Genomic DNA, 18,503 nt, shown 5'->3' with positions numbered 1-18,503 from the left:
GCCGTTTATTTCTGTGAGCTTCTGTTATTTAGACTCAGGGCTTCTGTTGCTGTTTGTTGTTAGCTAAACAGTCAAGATTTTCATCTCTCCTGGGAATGTGGGCTACAGAGCAGAAAACCCAGCTATTTTCTTGAAAATTTTGCTACAAAGCCTTTTGTACTGCTTTTGTTCTATGTGAGTTTGTCAAATATAAAACCCCGCTAATGCATTTGGAAATGCTGAACTTGGAAAAGCATTCCTGTTAAACCTGGTTCTCATTACTTGAGCATAGTAATTTCTATCCTTTTATGGTTTTATTAGTAGGAGTATTCGCATGGAAGTGGGATTTTGTATCTCCAGCAGTTCAGAAGTGCTCTAGGAAGAGAATATGAATTTGCTTTCATTCTCAACGTAGCTTCTCCTTTGTGAATTTGGAGTCCCGTCAATTTAGTTTTAGTGCCCAAAATATTGCCTTGCCGTCTTTCTTTTCAGAGTGAAACATGTTCATCCTGACCAAGATTAAATCATGGATAGATCATAACTGGCTAAGTTTTTACATAAGATTTATCTTCAGTACCAGGCAGAGTCTGTTCTTTCAGATTGATTTTCACATTGACAGCAGACAAAAGTTAGGGGACTGGTTGGAAGACTTTCCTTGATTGTTACCTCCTAAGACATGCATTAAAAATAATCCACCTTGACTGTCAGATCTCGGCATGAGACAGGAGAGTTGGCTACTGTAAAAATTTTCTCTTACAGAAGAAGCAAAACTGATCTAAAAGTCACCATGACAGATGACATCCGCTGAGAAACCTCTCACAGAGAAATTGCTCTGTCACATTTTAGTTGGTCAGTGTTAGGTGCCATGAAGCAGCATCCGTCTTGCCTGCAGTATTATCTCCAGGACCTCCAAGCACAGAATTATGTCTTTGGATTCTAAACCAGAATCTTCTCTAAGCAGCAACGATGCTGTCTTTATGTAAATATCTGTAGTAGTTTAAGATAGTTAAAATAACCTGTAAAAAATCATTAATTAGTAGACCATTGTTCTGGAATGTTTCTCACATGTGGTCACAGGCTCTTTACCAGAGATTTATTGTTCTATTCTTTCTTTCTTTATTTTTTTAAATAAAGCTAAATTAGACAAGAGAACTTAGAGGTTAATGATACTGCTATGTCCTAACTTCACATAACAGTAATGAAGATAATCAGTAGCTGTAATACACCCATGTGAGGGTTAGACAGAAATTAGTGGTGTGTATTTTTGAGAGAGAAAGGGAAAAAGAACCTGAAAACTGTTTGCCAAGTTTCACCTGCCTTCTGCCAACAAGGCTGTGTTCCAGGGGAATGGTTTCATCCTGCGAATGAAGGATTTCTGCTGCAAAAATGTTTGCTCAGAAAACTGACTGGCTTTAGACAGTATCTCTCCTTGTTTCATGATTTAAACCACTTCTTAGACTTTCTGTTTTAAAAAGTCTTAAAATTGGTAGTGGACTACCATAGATTAGAAATCTTCTGTCAAGATCTAAACAAGATTGCAAGAGTTAAGAGGATGATTTAGTGATGAAATATGTACTCATTTTTTCCAGTCCATCATCAGGATGCCGGGGATGCCCATTTGCCGAGTGCTCCTTTGCTTATCAGTCTTGACCAGTGATTCTTGTGGATTAATTCATGTTTATCTCTTTCTCTAGCATTAAGTGTAACTGCAGTTTTGCAGCAATCTATTAAATATTCATTCTCCTTTCCACCCCCACCCTCTTTCTCTCATAAGGCTCCAATGTTTTCCTGGTCCCGGCTGAGAGATGCTGATCCTGTTCTCCGATGTGAAATGGCCTCTACGGGGGAGGTATATTTTATTTTAATTACTATTTAAGCAAATAACCTTTAAACATGAATCTTTGAAAGTAATCTGAGTTTAGATGGCATCTGTGTCCTCGAGAATTGAAAACATCTTCCTTATCTGTGATAACACATAGTCATGGAACACCTGATTGATTCAGCCACTGGATGTCCCTCTTTACCTGCACGTGGGCTCTGCATTGGACCTGCTTGATGTGACAGCCTGAAATGAGTTTGTCTGAGAGCTGCTGGGTTCTGGGAGGTTCTTGATGCGTCAGTCCATTTTATGAATCACCAGCTTCCTGACAGACGAGCGCATACAGCCTTCAAAACCCCCAACTGGTATACACGAGAGTAGCAATATCAAGATTCTAAGTCATGGGCATTTGGTCTTGGACCTGCTAGTTACTTAAAGGCAACAAATACATGTGGCCACGTTTCTGTTGTTGCCTGGTAACCATCAAAGCATGTCCCAAGGTGCAAAAAGGCGAGAAACGCGATGACTGCAGTTTTGGCTGTCTGTAGGATGAGGGAGAAACAGCTGCTTTGCACACAGCAGGGCTGTGAGGTGCTTCTGGAGCGTATCTGAGAAAGCATGGCACACCGTAAAGGAACAAAGCCATTCCTCTTCCTGAGCAGGCTTAGCACTGATGGGAACTCTTGCTCTTCAATAGTTTCTCAAGACATCACTTGAAGAAGTACTGTGCATGCAGAACAAAGAGGCTTGTTTGACTTCTTGCTGATTTGTCAATAGTTTCTGTAGATACATCCAAGCTATCTTTAAACTTGCTTGCTCTGCTACTTCTATAAGAGATAACGGTAGCTAGAGACTTATTCCAGTCTGGAAAAGCCAACTTGGGAAGTGCTTAAATTGTGAGGAAATTACATTAGGCTTGACTCTGCTCCATCACAGCTACGCAGGTGGCAGAGCTTGCATTGCCTCATTTGATACGAGCTCTTCTATATCTTCTTGCACTGTTTTCTCTAGACAAGACTTATCGTTATAAGTCTAATGATTTTTCTTACTAAAATGTTAGAACAACCTCAGCTCACTTACATATCTCCAGGATTACTTCATTTCACTCTTTTTATTGCATGGGAATTCAGTATTGTGGAAGATTTCCTGTCAGTATAGGTTAATGTACAGAAAAAAGCCCAGTGACTTCCTTATTTTTGGAACAAAACTGACTACACAGAGAACATTTCTGCTACGCACCCTCGAAAAAACAGCAGAATAAAAAGTGTACCTAAGGGCAAGAATTATCTTTCTGAGCTTTATATGGAGTCAGAGATTACTTTGGTCATAAGGGAGGGACTATTAACTTTTATGCATTGGAAAGATCCATATTCACAAATGCCATAAAATGTGACAGTTATGAAGGTCTTTCTTATGAGTGAAGTAAGGATAATAACTCTCCTCGGGTAAAATGCTCAATTATTCCTCAAAGACATTTTCAACACACAGGGCTTGATTTGGGCTTGAATTTGTCATATCTGTCTGGCAGAGCTGCATTTACTGGGAGTCTGTTCCCACAGCACTAGCAGACATGGTGCTGGAGGTTCCTCTGGTTGTTATGTTGTGGGTGATTCGGTCACATGCTGCAATGGGAAACTTCCCCTGGCAGGTCTCAATCCCTGGCCAAGCCTACAAGATAGGATTATCCATCACCTACAAAGAGATGTGCATCTCTTCTCAGAAAACCTACACTGCAAAGCAGGCTGAAGGCTCAAGGATGAGTTCTTGAAGAAAATCTAAGCAACAAGTTGTCACCAGTATTTTTCCAGTCCCCGGTGGGATTTTTGTTTGTGCAGTTATTTCTTTTTTTTCTGCTTCTGGCAAATCACGGTTTGTTCTTCTTCCATGAAATATTGCTTTCTGCTCACCATGGAAACTGCGAGACCATAAATATGCTCACTCTGTGATGGGAAGGACCATGAAAGGAAAACGGGAAAGCAATCCTTGATCAGCCCTTTTATCCCATCTGTATAAGTGTGTAGATTTGTTATTTCAAAGGGAAAAATCTGTTGGCAGTTTCTACTTCGCTCTTCTCTTCAACAAGTGTGGAGTCAGCCAGAAAAAGCATGGGCTGTTCAGTTGTTGCTTTGCTAACTTGCTCAAAAACTCCTGCATTCCTTTATCTTCAGAATTCCAAATTTGGGTAAGGGACACGGTTTGATTCTTAAAGAATGTTGTTGTCATCTGACAGTCTGTAACCAGCTGAGATCCACAGGCAGTTCTGAGCAATGGAGAACTGCTACGTGATTTTTAATAGCAAGATCTTATTTGTATAAGATAAATCCTTAAGAAAGCAACAAAATCATGCCAGTTCATAAGTGCCTACTGACTTTTTGCTAGAATTCCATGCAGCTGTGTAACTAATGGAAAAGCATGTGGTTTTCCATCAGCGGAAGCGTGTGACAGCACAGATGCAGTCAGCACAGTTTGCTGTGTCCACACACACAAGCGTGCCTGCGTGCAGAACACTCACAGGTATTTAAGCACTACACAATGTTATACATTTTGCAGTGCACTTACAAATGCTGGAGCAGAAGCTGTGTGCAACATTCACATAACTCAGCAAAATCAATTGCTGTTATTCCTTGGTGTGCTGTTTGAAACTAAAGCGTTGCCTATTCCTACATTATTGCTTCATTAACATTGTGAGATTTGCCTGCAGTGATTTTCTGTTTTGTTTTTTTTTTCTGTGCCTGCAGACTCCATGCAAAAACAGTCTGTTTCTGTATGAAGAAGTCAAAAGAGCATGTTTAAATACTTTTATCCCTCTTTGCCTTTTAAACAGAGTTCTTGGGTTGTTCTTGTCTTGGCCTCTCATGCTGCCTTCTTTGTGCCTTTTCCTAGGTTGCCTGCTTTGGAGAGGATGTGTACTCTGCCTTCCAGAAAGCCATGCTCGCCACTGGGTTTACTTTTCCTAAGCAAGGAATTTTGATTGGAATCCAGGTAAGTCCTAAAAATCAAAGCTGAACAAAGGCTGACGCAGAGGAAGTTGGTAAATGTTGCCTTTTTTTTCATCCACGTGTTTTTATGGCTTAAATGTATTTCTCTGCAATCCATCTGGAAGAACAATGAAACAGAAAGTAACAAACACAGTGGAGAGATCCTTACTGGAGCTGGCACAGTGCTTTTACCTATGGACCCTGGTTATTTTACAGGGAGCTGCAGATATTTGCTGAGGGATTGTTACAAGCTTAGGGATGGAATAAGAGAGTTAGAAGTCGCCTTGCTGCAGAGATTGGTGCCTGTAGGTGACTGATATGATCAGTTCACTGAAACCAATTCCTTCCGCCATCTGAGACAGACGTATTTCACACCACTAAGCTGCACACGATTTAATTCCAGGCAGAGCTGTAGTGTCACCCAACCACATGAGAAGTGTGCTGCTGTTAGTGTATTGTGTAGCTGTAACACTTTTAGGCCACTAGACCTCCACCAGGTGTAGCATTGTTGTGTGCCTTTCCACTCTGGAGTCACAATGGGAGTATACTTGAGTGGAGGTGTGAAAAATATGTTGGGCTATCTGAGCCAGCAGGGGATGTAGAAAAGGGATGTGAAAAGATTCCAGGAAGGAATAGAATTTCTGCTAACACAGATCACAACTCCAGTTGTTTTTTGTTGATTTTTATTTTTCTTTATATATGCACACATACACACAGACATGGACATACACATATATGTATGGATTGAAACTGTTTTTCCAAGTTACCTCAAATTAGCAGGAAGGTCCTTGCTTGCTGCCTAGTTTAGAATCAGTGCAGGAGAATTTGGGCAGTTGATACCTGTGTATCTGATTACTGCAGTACTAAGAGAAGCCAGGAGAACAAGAATAAAAAGAGTCCAGTGTCCAAACTTAGGAACTGTCCAAACTTTTTTCCTTGGAGGAGCTTAAAGGAAACAGGCAGTAAAGGGTAATTTTTGCTATAGAAGGTGTTTATGTAGCTTCTGTGTCAGTATGTGTTAAACAGGGCCCAATGTTCTTTGTACATAGGTCTTAAGAAGAAAAAGAGAAATAAGATAAAGCAACCCCAAAAGCTCAAAAACCCAACCCTTTAAAAAGTAACAAGATTTTGTCCTTTTTAATAAGTGGTTTACAGTTCCTTTTTTTGGTGAAAAAGCTGAAAAACAACATATCAATTGCTTTTAGGTCTCTCTTCTTCTTGGCACATTTCTTACATAATTAAACTCTGAAACAAGGAGAGTGAAGTTAATGCTGACTACTGTTGCACTCTTACCACTCTGTGGTTTGTTACATACCTGCTTTTCAGTGGTTTGTGTCAAAATCTGCCAGCTCTGCAGGCAGAGAGAAGCAATACCTTATGAGAAGAAAAGGCTGGAATCCTGACCTAGCCTTGATGCGTGAACTCTGAGTGGCTTCCCTGAGTACTGGCTGGAGAAAAAGGGAGCCTGTCCTTGCATATACACAGGCCAAGCAGGCCCCAGTATGAACCCACCCCTTCTGAGAACCTTCCACGATAGTATGCTTTGTTTGCAGCTCCTGTGGAAACCCTATCCTAGCAGCCACTACAAAATGTCACTGGTAGTGTAATGCTCCTCAAGGTTGCTTAGGCAAGCTTTGCCGGACAGCACAAGGTGGGCTGGGCAACCAGCATGGACCGGTTGCCCTTTGGTTGTTCCTCGGTTGTGAGCAGTGCTGACACAGCTAAGGTCAAGGTTCCCCAGAATCTTAAAGGCTTATTGCCATCCCGGGTTAAATGGATCATGGCTGTATTGTTAGAAAAAAAGAGTCTCTGCCAGTTTGCGCAAGCTGCTAATCTGACCTCTTTTCTTTATATCATTTGGAGAAATCTGTGATGCTGAAACCCTGACTCTGCCATTAAATAATTTATATTTTATGCAAGAGGAGTTGAAAAGCTCTTTTTATTTTCTTTCTTGATTGGGCTATTCAGTCATATCTCTGGGAGGGTGTGCATCTGTCTCGCATCTGTGCTGGTGACCACGGGATGCGGAAAGCACTAATAGAGTATTTTATTTTTAAATCCCAGCTCTCTGAGTCTGTTTCAAGGTAACCTTCTCCCTTGGTTCCCTATGCATGGAAAGTTCTGCAGGCTCCATGGTGCATTTGGATACAGAATTCAAGATGAGGCCGGGAGTCGGGCTGGCTTCATTTTGTGCCTGGCCTCAATGAAAACTGGTGGAGCGGTAGTGGAAGAACTGGGGATATAGCCCTCTATAAATAGTGTGGCATACCAGCAAACATGAGAGAGAGATTATGAGAAATAGAACTTTTGCTGTAACCGAAAGAGAATACAATTCTCCCGCAGTAAATATCTTCCACTAAATAAATCTGCTTGTACTTTTCACCTTTAGTAACTAATGGTTTCTTGCACAGGTTCTTTCAGTCAGCTTGTAAATCTGAGGCTGCTCGGATGCAAGCTGACAGCTGTAATTTCTTTTCATGGAGAGGCTGTTTTATGTGTCACAAGTGTTCAGTACATGTTTGGTAGAAGTTTATAATGCTGTTGTGAAAGCCAGCCCCCCTGACCACCAGAAGGCAGAACGTTTTTCTCTGACTGGGAAGCTGCCAGCCCTGTCACGTTGTATATTTATATTTTCCAGTTAGAGTAGAGAACAGAATGAGGTTCTTTCAAAAAAGAAAAGAAGAAAGAAAACCCCATTGACTTCTTTTCTTCATAGGAAACAGTTCACCTTTCAGAATATTGCACTTGCCCATAAAGGTTAAGCCATCAGTAGATTGAGAAGGGAGCTTGTAATAATCTTACTTGCAAAATGGCAAAAGCAGGTTAGAGCTGTGAGCAAGATTCAGCCTGCCTCAGCAGTGAGAAGGGCATACGGTCCTTTTGATCTTTTCATTGCTGGACCTTCGACATCCAGAAGAAAGTTATTCTGGGCTCAATTTTTTGCCCACTTGTTGCTCAAAAGTGGTTTGTTCAAATGCAGACTTTTACAGGAGATCATCTTATCTGTTAGATGTGGGTTATGTATCATGTGTTTCTCACATGCCCCAAGTACTTGGGCGTTTGGCTCCTTGTGGGAAATGGGGGTCTCAGTCTCCTGAGTGATTTGTTTGTTTTTTCTGTGTGACCACAGGAGTTAGAAGTGAATTACACGTGCTCTTTGTCACAGCAATCCGCAAGCAGAGTGACTACAGATTGCCCAAAGCCTGTTCATATTTGTCATTTGCCAGCATAGAAGGCCAAATGTTTGAATAATGTTGGAACAGATGTTTGATTAGAAGTAGAAGAGACTCTGGTTGGTGTACTTGGGAAGGCAGTCACCCTAATATTTAATATGCAGAACTGTTCCTTTATTGCTATAGAAATCAGTTTGGGAACACTTTCTCTAGTGTATGTCTGTATGTCTCAGCTGGGAGTGACTTTGGGCTTCAGGATGCAGATGGTTTTCTCGGGGTGGCACTGTACATGCACTTTCAGACACGTGTATGTGCATATAATGCACAGCAAGGTGTTTTTGTCTGTGTGCAGAGTCTGGAAGAGCTCTGTGCTGGTGAACGAAGCCCTGTTTCTAATCATACCTTTGACTCTTTGTGTAATGAATTTCCTTTTTCAGAAATCCTTCCGCCCCAAATTCCTGGCTGTAGCAGAACTACTACATGGGGAAGGCTTCAAGGTAAGTAATTTCAGTTATTTAAAGCTAAAGTTTTTAAAATTGGAAATGTACTCAAGCCTGCTATAGGATTGATGAACTTGGGAATTTATCTGGGGACGGAGAAAAGGAGATTTTTCCGAGTGCAACAGGGTATTTTTTGTCCAAGTGGTCAGTAGAGCCAACAGGTATCACCCAACGAAAAGTGTTTCTGATTAATTGAACAAGCAGGACTAAGTCACAAGTCTTGGCAAGAGCAACCGTGGCTCTGCTATTGGCCAGCAGCCAGGATGTCACACTATAAATCTAAGTTCTCCAAGAAACAAAAAATGCCAGAGAAGTGAAGGCTGTTGTGTTGAGAAGGTACTTCATCATCAGTGATTCTCATAAGCTGTTGATGTAGGAAGTGTGTAGTGTGGACATCCCTTTTGTAAACTCTTGCGTAATTTTGAAACCATGTTCTTACTGAAACTTAACAACGTGGCCACAAAAGATTGGGGAGAGCTTTTAATATTAAGAATTAAATATTCTTTTGCTCAGTGGCATTGGTGGATTTGCAGGTCTGTCTTTCAAAACTTAGTGCTAGGCAGAAAAAAAAATCAAAAGAAAATTCTTAAGTGATTGAATGTAAGTTCTGTTGAAAATCAGAGGGTCTTAGGTTTTTCTAATCCATTTACCTGTTTCTGGATGTGTAACTGTCGTTCACTGACCGTCATCAATCAGCAGGCAAGAGGTAACAGAAATTTGGGAAAGTCATGCTGTTCTATTTTTGTCTGTTTTTATGAGGAAATGCCCCTGTGATGAAAAAAGCCCTTCAAAATCAGCTCTGGTGACCAGATCAAGTGTAGGGTCAGACCTACATGAGTTAAATGAAAAGTTTCTGTATTATGAGGCACGGTAACATTTTATTTTCCCATAACAGCTTTATGCTACTGAAGCAACCTCTGACTGGCTCTATGCAAATGGTATCCCTGCAAATCCTGTGGCATGGCCATCACAGGAAAGCCTGAGTCCCAGCCTCCCTCCAGTTAGGAGGTAAGAGCAATACTTGCCTTGTCCAAATTGTGTTAACATCCAGCATGGTGAATGCGAAGGGGCAAATTTCTGGTCCAGTTGGGATCAAGGATAGTGATTTAATGGGACTTCAGAAGTTTTGTTTTATCTGATTCAGCCTGATGTTATGACAGCAGGCAGAGCTTGATCATCCTTGGGGTCCCTTCAAAACCAAGCCATTCTACAATCTCGTGAACAGTTCTATTTGATATATCATGGGTGTATTGCTCCATGTTACATTTTCATGGGACAGTATGCAAGATCTCGATGACAGTCCATCTACCTTTAAGAGTTGTGCTGAACTGTGTGAAGGCTGAATATTGTTTTGTATCATTGAGTAGAACAGAAACAAAACCCAAATTTGCTCTGTTTTGCCATAATGCCTTAATCCTCCCCTCCTTGGATATATGACTTGGCATCAAAGACTAAACACAAATGGGAGTTCTCAGTGTTGTTTACTTGCGTGCCTGTGCTATTCAGCTTAGATTTTCATTAAGCAAGATACGCTGTGATACTGTCTTGTGCATTGTTTCCTCAGACTGATAAGGGATGGGAAAATAGATCTGGTGATTAACCTGCCTAACAGCAACACCAAGTTTGTCCATGATAATTATGTGATCCGGAGAATGGCTATTGACAGCGGGATTGCTCTACTCACTAATTTCCAGGTACTTCTGTGTTTTTCTTTCTCCTCTTGATCACAGAAGCCTTTAGAGCTTTCAACCACTTTCAATCACTAGATTCTGGTGTGTTTGAACCCTCGTTATTTCTGAAAAATAATAATGTGACAGAAAATCAGGGCAACGTATGAATGTTAGAATGTATTTTCCTTTTGCTACTATTTGAAATAATGTTGCTTGGAGTGAAATGTAGATGAAAAAAAAATCTTGGGTCCTATAATGCAGTTGAGGTTGTCGCTGTATCATTTTCAATTCAGAACAAATTCCTTGTGCAAAATTCCCCATAACATCTTTAAGTTATGTGTGGGAAGGATTTTTCATTGGAGATCTTGTTTCCAGTACGTAGTACGTGAAACAGGATATAATTGGGCTTTTCTGAATGATCACTGGGGCAATCCTGGCCCACAGTACCATCCGAGTGGAACTCCTATTTGAGCATTTAAGTCTATTGTAGCCCCCAGTTGGAAGTTATGATGTGTCTGGAGCTCCTGAAAAGCACTTTTCACATACTGATAGGGAATGGGGTATTAATGCAAACTGGGTCTCTTGCTGCCAGAATTACCTTGACTTCCTTTGAAGGGGCTTGACCTGCCACGAAAGGACCTCAACTGGTTCTCATTAAACACTGCAGCCAAATACCTGTGGATTTCAGTGGATGCCGGTGTGGAACTCAGTGACTAGAACTGGTGTCCAGCTGTGCAATATCTTTTGTGTTTGGAATGAGCAGAGAGTGTGCTAAGATCCATATTTGTAGACAGGACAATGCCAAACATGATTAACAGGAATGGGAAATTGAAGAACGTCCTCTGCCTACTTGTGAAACACACTGATTTCACAAGTAGGAGAAAAGGAGCCCCATCGAAAATTTATTACTACACCTGCTTAATTGAGGTGAACCAATTTAATTGCAGAGTTTGATCCTCTGAGAAAGACAACCCCATGTTCTCTGACAGGTCTGGGCAGTAGAGGGCAAGAAGTGCTCTCACAGGATAGGACTGTCTTGCCAAGGAAGTCTGGCAGCAATACATCAATCCAGATGGACAGGTATGCTGCAGGGGACTGGAGCCAACACCTATTTGAAGCCAGGCTGAAATTGGTTTCAATTTGGATGGACCTGGGACCTGGATCTATACATAACTGTTTCAGCGTGAGCATGGAAGTGTGGAGCCTGCTCGCTTGGTCTTTTGCAGAAGGCTTTGAAATGCTCAGTCCTCATCTGCTTTGTATTGACAGGTGACAAAGCTTTTTGCTGAAGCTATCAAATACTCTGGGAAATTGGACTCCAAGAGTCTCTTCCACTACAGACAATTTGACAAAGGAGATGCTGCATAGAAGAGTTGTGTCCAACCTGCAATCTTAGCTGCTGCTGGCACCGCAAAAGAGGAGATCTTGGATCATCCATCTGACAATCTTTCCGTGCATTTTATAGTGTCTGCACTGTTTGTCTTTCCAACTTAAGCAAACTAACTCCAAGCAAGTGCTTTTGATAGTTCATTGGAAAGCAGTGTTCTCCCCAGCCTTTCCACTAACTTATCTCCATTTCCACTAAGGAAGAAATATTACTTTATAGATCCAGATGCTACTGCAGCAGAGAGATGAGAGATACAATTGTTCCTCCATAGGAGTAGCTCTTTTGATAACTAACCTATTCTTCCTTAGGTGTTTTTGGATCTGTATGCCCAGATGTTCTCATGCTGGACTTTTGGCATTTGGCCCTGAACTCCCATGGAAAGATGTGTAGCTTCTTCTTTCTCTTGCTGACTGTTGAGGGTTTTACAACTTTATGTAATGATCGGGCATTCTCCTGCATGATCTACCCAATGACACCATGGACATCTCTCATAGTACAGAACTGTTGAGGGTGATGGGTATGATAGAAGCTCTTTAAAGACAAAAGATCATGAATTCCAAATGATTCCCTGCAATAGCAGAGGGGCATGAAGCACCTAATTTTTACTTTTTTTTTCTTTTTTTAAACCCCGGGTAAGCATCGTCTTCTACAGCCTGCAGATCTGATGGATAATGAAGAATCTCTGTGTTCTCTTTTAAAAATCTTCTGTTTTTTAACAAAATCAGGTTTATCAGTCTGAATTCAAGCAGTTGTCACTGCTTTGTAAGGCTTCTCTTTCAGCTTTTTATTTGGCTTCAGAAATGGGGAATTCCCTGAAGATTTCTTTATACTGCTGTCCAGTGTTTTGCGCTGTGATTGTGGGCATTAAGATTGAATCCTTTCAGAACAAGGTGAAAGCGTGTCAGTACCTTAAGCCACCCAATTAAGTGACCCTTTCACTTTCACTCCAGGCTTTTCTCCTGCTTTTTCAGCTCTAGCAATGCCTGCAAATCCTGCCCGCAGAGCAGACACTTGTTCTGTCACCTGTAGTGTGTCTTCACTTACTGATTGCACAGAAGAGTTTTGCAGCTCTGTGGCTAACAACGCTGTGTCCTGTATACATATACAGCAGTCTCTTTGCCTACCTCTAAATATTTTCCTGCTGGGGACCACATGTTTTTTCCCCCATAATGCAGTATAGGAGGGATGCCCTGAATTTGAAAAGATTAAAAGTTGAATTAATGCAGTAACATTTCAGGAAGGAAATCAAAACTGATGAGAGCTGTTATTGGAAGATGCAAAGGAGAAGACAAATTGTGATGCCTGCGGGTGTCAGAGGAATCCCTGAACAACTAAATGCTAAGTGCCAAGACCAAATTTTGAGCTAAGGGTGGATTTCTTTCTGACCTGGTTGATATTCCAAGTTCTCTGATCTCAGACATTTCATCGTAACTAACAGTTGTGGTGAACACAATCCTGCCTGCTATGCAGAGGGAGAGAGAGAGAGCTTTGCACTTCTGGAGTAGAGATGTTATTAAAGAAAAAAACAAAACAAAACAGCAATCCAGGAGAGCCCAGAGCTATCAAGCATTCGCCCATTCAGTTGTGAAATGAATGACTAATGGTGGTAAATGAAGCAGTGCTCTGTAAATGCATACTGCACTTTCTTTTTATGGTGGCAAAAATTTTACTAATAATTGATGTTGTCTCACATTTCCCACCCTGCTTTTACCTCCAGTAGTGAACAAAGTGATACCTTAAAATGTCTTTATTCTCTTCTACTTTGATTTTGTTACTTTTCTGAAGAGCTAAAAATGAAATAAATGCCCCAGATCATCATGTCCACTCATTCTTGAGTTCTTCCCTTTATTAAAAAAAGGTTGGTTGTTGTCCTAAGTTCTTTAAGCGTTGCTCTCTAATATATATTTGTCTGTATGTTCCTGCTACTCACTGAAGCAGCTGCTGGTCCTTAAACCACAGCTTCTTTGGTGTCCACAGATTCTCATTTAATTAGAATGAATTCAGAAGAGAAACAAACAAGAGCTGAATATATTCCATATACTGAGTACTGTGGTTATGCAGTGATGTTAACATTTTGCTGCTGATGCTGAACACCAGCCCTTTCTCCACTCTTCCAAAGCAGATGTCAGGTATGTCCTTCCACACCTGAACAGACCCACCAATGCATATGCCGTCCCAGCTGTCCTTTCCTCTATCTCCCTTGGTAGAGATCTTCCTCCTCTGCTTCCCCTGTTGAAAAAAACTGTTCTGGTGTTGCTGTGCCTGATGTGAGTTGAAACAATAGCTCCTATCATTCTCAGGTGGGGCCAGGAAATTATCCCAAACTTAACTCGTGCCAGCACCAAGTGCTGGTTGAATTTATTTCTTTGTATCCTTTTCTTCTTTGCAAAAACAGGATGCAAACACTATGGGATTTTTTTAATATATATTTATTTTTTAATATCTACAGCTGTTGAGATCAATACAGATTAAAAAAGAAGTTACGATTAGTATCCTTTGTACCATGCTCATCTCTGCTTTTGACAGGTTCTGCCTTATATGTGTCTTTTTCTTATTAATCTTTTGGAGGATGACAATGACTGATGAAAAAGGTGCTGTTCAGAGCAAGAAAAGGCCATTTGCTAATCTGTGAACTGTCAAATCATTTTATTCTTCTTTAGTGTCTTAAAGTAAGTTGATAAGGAGACACATGAAGGTATAAGAGACAGTATGAGGCATGACTTCTGAGATCTGTGTAAGAAAAAAGAGTGCAAGAGACGGAAGATACCTCAGTGCTGTAACTTTTTGCTTTCCCGGTAAGGGCCTGAGAACACTGGGAAATGAAGATGTATGCTTGATATCAGTGAAGCGAGCACTGGAAAGGTTTGAGAAGAACTGCGTGCTCCATTTGAAACAGTCAAAATCAGCTTTCTGAAAGGCATGGGATGGAGACAAGTATGAAAGACTTTGTGATCTGAAGGGGTTCTTGGCAATGAGCAGAGCAGCGTGTCTTGGCTTGCAGGTTGTTAGAATTTACTGGACTGGATGCTGGGTTTAAGAGCTTATTTGTGTATTGATTTTCTCTGTTCGTATCAGAAACATCTGTGAGTCTGCGCATCTGTGAGTCTGCCTGGGAGCTTACCACCTCTGTATCCTTAGGATTAAGGTGATTCATAAAAGCAGGGAAGAGGTGTTGGATGGTAGTACCAAACCCCACAGATGCAGCGTGTGCAGTATCAGAGGCTTGATGCACACCTACTGCCTGCATTCCAGCTGAGATGCCAACAACCACTAGCAGGAGGTTGGGCACACGTGGCAATAAAGGTGAGGTGGTAAAAGGGGAGGGCATCTCTGGCTCCTGTTGTTTAAAGCATTTATAACACCAAGTTGTAGTCAGAGCAGCCCTTGACCTTGGGAAGCTTTCAGTGGATGTAATTAGTGCTGTCATCTCTGCACTGACAGGAAATGCTGCTGTGACATAAAAAGCATATGAGTGCTTCTGCTGTAGCCATCTGCAGGACATGAAAATATGCTGCCAAATAACCGCCCAAACCCTCTGGTTCTGTTCCTCCTGCGTCTCTGTATGGATCGATGTGTAACTCAATTTATAGGGAATAATCTAGTTAGTGTAACATTTGTTTCTCTCTTACCAGGGAAGAGCGTTTAAATATGAACCTTTTAAATTATCCTAATTAAACGGGGAACATGATATTTTGTCATAAATTAGGTAGGCTAAACTCTCCCTTATCCTCATAATTATAATATATTGAATTATGCAGAGCGATAGTACTGGTTGAGACAAACTCTTTTAATTCAGGGAAGTTTATAAAGATGAAACAGAAACAAAAGCATTTGTTGCATATTATGTTTGAGCTTTATGAGCATTTTTTCCTCAGGGAAAAGAGGAGTATTTGCTAGGGAGTAAACTCATGCTACTGGGAGTACCGTGATGTTAAATGGATGCTCTGGTTCTGCCAGGGCTGAGAGTTTAAAGCTCCAGCACAACTCATTCTTCCAAGGAACATTTCTTATTACTGAAGGTCAAGTTCTTCCTCCTGAAGCATGATAGTTCTTAAACACATTGGATATGGTGTCTGTCAGTTGGAACAGAGCTGCTGGTACTAGTGTGAAGCCAGCGGGCTGTGCTGATTTTACACTGCTTTTAGCCTCTCGTGTAAATGATAGCGTACGTTATTTATTACTGCAAATCAGACACTTTTTCAGGAAGAACATTTGCTCTTCCAGCTTTAGACAATCTTGTTCTTTTTTTCTGACTTCCTGAGCTTTACTAAATACTGCTTAGCTCTTGTCCTCCAAGATCTCTTGTTGTAATGAGACCTCATTATAGCTTAAAATGGCCTTCTGCTATTTGCCATCACTGAGAGAGAGGCGTTAAGAATCCACCCCCTTGTGACAGAAGCTTCTCAGAGCAACTCTTGGCAAAGTGGGTCATTTTCTGACAAAGCATTGTGCGCCATGGGATGAAATGTTTGTTGTCGTGGGTTATGGGAGACAGAATGGTGGAGATGGAAGGTAAGATGGTGTGATCAAAATCTGACACTTGCTGAGGATCAAACCTGAGCTTTCAGTCAAATTGTGAATTGGTTGATGAGGCCAGCTGAAAGCAAATACATGGTGTGTCCTTACCACCAGTAGATCTGTGTTCTTAGGGTATCCTAAGATAAGCATTAGAATCTTCCATAGGGCTCTCGGAGCAGCTATGCAGATACCAGAGTTTATCTGTTTTGCAGCTTAGCCTAAGCTGTAGTTCCTTAACTGAGGGTCTCAGCAATCCTGTGTCATTCATATCACCTTCTGAGATGCTACGTGGATAACAAGCACTTGGTGCCTCAGTGATAGTGTGTTGATTGGGCATTAGAAAAAGTTCAGGTTAGTTATTAACAATAAGTTCTTGTAAAGAAGAGCAGTGCTGCAGTGGCACAGCTGCCCAGGGAGGTGCTGGGGTCACCATCCCTGGAGCTGTTCAAGAACCGTGGGGACATGGCACTGAGGGATGTGGGTAGTGCTTGTGGTGGGGAGGGGTTGATGTTTGGACTCGGTGATCTTAGAGGTCTCTTCCAACCTTAATGATTCTATGAAGTGTAGTAATTAACCATCTGAACATCATGCAAGACAGAGTCTGGGGAGCAATTAAGTGCAGGGAGAGAGTACAGGGGAAGAAGGGTGGGTATGAAAGCTACTGGGCAAATTTGAGATTTATTAGCTTGCATTTGTTAGTAAATGCTCTGAAGTAATTTCTGGTAGGTACAATAGCATCATGTATAGTTCACCTTTGGAAATGTTGGAAGGTACAGCAAGTGCAGAGAAGTCAGGCTCTAAAAGGTGTCTGGTAGAGAGAAAGAGTGGAGCATCGAAATGCAAAATGCCTGAGTTTGGGTCATTTCCATGCTCAGGCTCTCCTCATGCAGTTTGGGCTGTGTGAGATAGGCTGTTAAGCTCAGTTTATTTTCTGTTTGGAACTGTTTACTGTCAGGTGCAGGGAGCCTCTTGGCTGTGCTGCAGCCCAGGCTACCAGTGCTGTTACTCCCCAGCCAGAGCTCCCATACAGCTCCAAAGTGAGTGCTGCTTGCAGTCTGTGGCCTTACTACATAAGGGTAGCTGTAAAGAAGCTGGAGGCATCCAGCTGTTCTGAGATGAGAGTAGCTCAGAACACGTAATAAAGATCTGAGACCTTGGCAGAAAGGAAAATGCTGATTATACAAACGCTCAAAGATTGTTTTTCAGTCCTGCGGGATCTAAGCTTAGCGCAATAGCACCATTGCATATATTAGTGTGAGCCCAGGCATCCTTAACTAAAAAATTATTTTTTTTTTTTTTAATTAACTGCAGGAAAAACAGCCCCGAGAAATTCTGTTCACTATCTGCCATCAAGAAAAGACTATTAACAATAATTGTCGAGTTTTTAGTTTTCAAAGAACTCATAATTAAATTTATTGTCTCATAAGTGATTAGAATTAATTGCTTCCACATGAGCTCTGGTGCACATTGTCTGCTTTGAAATGGGAGTGGCTTTTCTGCAGCATTCCTTCATTTATCACACTCACTCCCTTTCTGTCGTGTTCCTTGCCAGAGTCACGCTGTTGCCCCAAGGCATTACTAGAGAGTAACCAGTATGGATTTAATATATCTTCTCCAACGGATCGGGATTAACTGGACAGAAGAGCTTCTCCCAGCCTTTGTTTTGTTCAGCACAGGGGTGATGGAGAGACCCACTGCCACATCGGCTAGATTTTCAAACTCATGCATTAAGACTGACCGACAAATCTGAATTCTCTTTTAAAGAGTTTTGTGGTGCTAATCTGAGGGTTAATCCTACATAGAGGGGAGGATGTGTGTTACACATTTGCTCATGTGTTGTAGTTGCCATTACGCTGGTTTAAGACGCTTTCTCACCACTTTGCCAGGCTTGGATATGACCTTTTAGTCACAAGATGTGTGGCCTTAATTGCACGGCCTGTGTTCCCTTCGTTGGGTAACTATTGGGTCAGGGCTTGAAGTGGTGATGGAGCACCTGGTGAAGGGCTGTGGCTGCCCAGGGGGGCAAGGGCAAACTGTTAGCACCTGTGCTCCCCAGCTGGCCAGAGGGGGCGGTCCAAGGGGCAGCCACCCTGAGCTCATATAAGGGCCAGCCAGAGAAGGGAGGGCATTTCTTGGAGCTGGGACTTTGCAACGTGGAGTGCTGCATGGCCACAGAGCTTCTTCACCGGTGGGGTGAGTTCAGTTCCTCTTTCTGCATATGACTAAGGGTCTACTTCGGTAGCGCGGTGAACCAGAAGCTCTTTTGTTTTTTTTTGTGAGCAGAACATTTTCCTGCCTGGTTACTGTTTGTATTGAAAGGTGTTAGGGGATGGAAGTTACTTTTATCCTACACTGGTTCTGTTAAATACTACGTAGGTAGACCAGAGTTTCAGTCCTCTTGTCCAAGAGACCCCGATCAACATAACAGCTTCCATAGGCTGTGGGCTGTGCTCAGCAGCCGTGCTCCTGAGGCTCAGCT

At 41.8% G+C, this 18,503-nt stretch overlaps 1 protein-coding gene across 5 annotated transcripts in view; it reads left to right on the top strand.

Moving 5' to 3' along the window:
* The window catches only part of CPS1 (carbamoyl-phosphate synthase 1), a 113,763-nt gene extending 100,429 nt beyond the window's left edge, over positions 1-13,334 (top strand). For 4 of the 5 annotated variants that reach the window (XM_085553501.1, XM_085553502.1, XM_085553500.1 and 1 more), the window contains 6 exons: positions 1,754-1,828; positions 4,682-4,780; positions 8,387-8,446; positions 9,345-9,457; positions 10,014-10,143; positions 11,389-13,334. In XM_085553501.1, coding sequence (XP_085409627.1) covers positions 1,754-1,828; positions 4,682-4,780; positions 8,387-8,446; positions 9,345-9,457; positions 10,014-10,143; positions 11,389-11,487 — 576 coding nt within the window. In that variant the 3' untranslated portion in view covers positions 11,488-13,334. Of the gene's footprint in view, positions 1-1,753; positions 1,829-4,227; positions 4,313-4,681; positions 4,781-8,386; positions 8,447-9,344; positions 9,458-10,013; positions 10,144-11,388 lie in introns of all 5 variants that reach the window. The other variant, XR_014948375.1, reaches the window with a different exon arrangement.
* The last annotated feature ends 5,169 nt before the right edge of the window (positions 13,335-18,503 follow it).

This window comes from Coturnix japonica, chromosome 7 (genome assembly GCF_054131305.1).
Source record: "Coturnix japonica strain WE chromosome 7, WE-NBRP24, whole genome shotgun sequence".
Lineage (NCBI taxonomy): Eukaryota > Metazoa > Chordata > Aves > Galliformes > Phasianidae > Coturnix > Coturnix japonica.
This window is presented reverse-complemented; position numbering and strand designations above follow the sequence as displayed.